This window comes from Plectropomus leopardus, unplaced genomic scaffold (assembly GCF_008729295.1).
Source record: "Plectropomus leopardus isolate mb unplaced genomic scaffold, YSFRI_Pleo_2.0 unplaced_scaffold1491, whole genome shotgun sequence".
Classification (NCBI taxonomy): Eukaryota; Metazoa; Chordata; class Actinopteri; order Perciformes; family Serranidae; genus Plectropomus; species Plectropomus leopardus.
Genome location: NW_024615957.1, coordinates 1 through 2904, shown reverse-complemented (window position 1 = coordinate 2904; position 2904 = coordinate 1). Strand labels below are relative to the sequence as shown.

At 46.9% G+C, this 2904-nt stretch overlaps 1 protein-coding gene across 1 annotated transcript; it reads left to right on the top strand.

Annotated features, from left to right (window-relative positions):
• Positions 1-4: 4 nt before the first annotated feature.
• sft2d3 (SFT2 domain containing 3) lies at positions 5-1066 on the top strand (the record flags this gene model as incomplete). The annotated part of the gene is made up of 1 exon (XM_042514485.1): positions 5-1066. A coding segment is annotated over one exon (387 nt), but the record flags the coding sequence as incomplete, so codon positions are not given.
• Between the last annotated feature and the right edge of the window lie 1838 nt (positions 1067-2904).

Sequence of the window (2904 nt, the reverse complement as noted above, 5' to 3'; positions counted from 1 at the left end):
CGGGCTGTCGGCGCTGTGCTTCGGGCTGTCGGCGCTCTACGCCCCGCTGCTGCTGCTGTACGCCCGCAAGTTCGCGCTGCTCTGGTCGCTCGGCTCGCTGTTCGCCATCGCGGCCGCGGCGGTGCTGCGGGGCCCCAGCAGGCTGGCCGCCGGCCTGCACACCTCCCCCGGGGCCGCCGTCTACCTGTGCGCCCTCGGAGGGACTCTGTACGCGGCGTTGAGCCTCCACAGCACCGTGCTCACCGCGCTGGGAGCCGCCCTGCAGGTCGCCGTCATCGTCGGCTGCCTGGTGTCGCTGCTGCCCGGAGGCAGCGCCGGGATCCGCTTCATGGGCGGCATGGCGGCGTCCGCCATCAAAAGGACCGTCACCGGGAAGACCATGCCCATCTGACCGGGCAGAGCGCGCCGGAGGCCGGGCACAGAGCCGCGGCGGGTCCGGAGGGCCCCGGAGGACACGGACCGCCCAGTGGGGGGCCGCACTCTGATTATCGATGATTGACTGATGGACCCTGAACATGCGGGCACACTCTGATTATTGATTATTGATGAGTGAACCCTGAACGCTGCCCTGCAGGTCAGACTGTTGCTGCTGGTCACAGGACCAAAGAAAGTTTCACGTTTGAACTGTGAAACTTTTTCTCTTTAAATCAGAAAAAAGGTTTTTTGAGTGAAGAAAAATACCAGAAAGAAATAAAGACTAATGATGGCTGCAGGTGTCACACACATTTAGTGCTAAGACTGTGTACTGTGTACACACACTGAGTACTTGCAGTGTGTACTCGCTGTGTGTACTCACAGTGCGTACTCGCTGTGTGTACTCGCTGTGTGTACTCACAGTGCGTACTCGCTGTGTGTACTCGCTGTGTGTACTCACAGTGTGTGCTAACAGTGTGTACTCACAGTGCGTACTCGCTGTGTGTACTCAGGCGTATTTTGCTGTGCGGACGGTAAACTCTGGGGTGTATATTTTCGGAGAGCAGCAGCAGATTCAGTCTCACCTGTTACACATAATTCCATTTTTTCAGAAATGATTTCAGTTATAATAAAACATTTGTTCAAACTAAAATAACGATAATCGTTTCATTCCTTAAAGGGTCGCAGTGAACAGACGATAGCGACAATAATATTAATAAAACCAGATATTCTGAGCCCATAAAAACTGACAGGTTTTGGTTTTGGGGAGGTGAACTTTCGAAAGTGTCGGGAGGAAAACCGAAGTGTGATGAATGTTTTCAGGGTTGTTTGTTTACAGACTCTGAGGTTCGACTGTAAACAACATGTTTCTTTATAGAAAGTTTACGAATATTTGTAAATTTTATTTCTCTTCATATCGTTTCTAATCAGGTTTACGGCTGAAAGCGTGTAAATGAAATATAGTGAAACATTTAATGTGATTAATTCAAATGTGACATTTTTAAGACAAAATCCAAAAAGTTTCAAGGAAAGCCAAAAAGTTTTTTTTTTTGACTAGGAAAAAAATATTTAAAAAGATTGCAAAAAACTTTTAAGGACAAATAAACTGCCAACATTTTTAATAAAGAAAAATGTTTCCCTTCATCATAAAAAAAAAAAATGTAAAGAAAAAAGTTATTTCTATGAAAAAAAAGTTTTTTAATTGCCAGAATTTAAGATAAACAATTGCCTCGAATTTTTATAGAAAAAAATGCCCAGATGTTTTCTTTAAAAATATCCAAACATTTTTACAAAAAAAAAAAAGGGAAAAAAATTTAAAGTGAAAGAAAAAGCTAAAATGTTATCCTAAAAAAAAACCTCACCAAAAGAAATTTTGGTAAAAATCATCAAAACATATTTTATAGAAAAAACTATTCCTTTGTTGAATTTGAAAGAAAAGCTGCGGGCGGTTCGGAGGACGGTTTCTCTAAAACGTCGTTCCCCCTCAGTGATTCAAATGTGACTGCTTTCGGCCCCTCCTCTAATAAATAACAAACGGTCCCTGCCGGTGATGACGCCGCCCCGCTGCGGCCAGCGCGAGGCTGCCGGAGGTTTAACGAAGCGGCGCCTCGTTTGGTAACGATGGAGTTGAAGTGTGAATCTTTATTGTCCACCTCAGTGAAAACACAAAAACATAGAAATCTTTTACAAAAAGCAACAAGACGAAGTGACTGAAATAAAAGACGGCCGATGATTCTCTACAATATCTTACAAAGTATCTGTCCGTCCAATCACAGACCGGCGCCCCCACAGCAGCACCGACCTGGAGGTGTCACGTGACCCACAGTTTGTCTTGGGGGGGGGGGCTCAGGATCTGGACTTGGTCTGCGCTCTGTGGGGGGACCAGCGGGGACCGGACGGCCCGAGGAGAGGACTACCGTCCCCGGACGCCCCCCCTCGGCGGTCCCCTGAGCACTGGTCCTCCTCTCCTGAGCCCCGGTCCTGGTCCAAGTCCAGGTCCTCCTCCAGGACTCCAGCCGCCTCGTCCTCGAATGGGCGGACCGTAACCACCGTCGTCCCTCTGGAGGGGCCGACCTGCAGGGACAGACGGGGGACACGAGACTTTCAGATTTTAAACTTCATATTTATTTGTTTTTTATTCCGTTTAACGATCAGCTGATTCTGATATTTACAACTTTATTACTTCTATTAAACATTTGATAAAAATTACCGAAATGTTTTCTTCAAAAATGGCTTTAAAAAGAAAAACATCACTGATTTTTTTCTCTATGAAAGACCCACATTTCTGAATTTAAATACTGAAAAAATGTTTAAAGAAAAAAATATCGTATTTAAAAATAGGGGCGCGCCCGCTCAGTGGACAGAGCAGGCGTCCCATGTATGTCCTCACTGCAGCAGCCGTGGGTTTGACTCCGGCTCACAGCCCTTCACTGCATGTCGTCCCCTCTCTGTCCCTCACACTGTCTCTCTGTCCCTCACACTGTCTCTCTG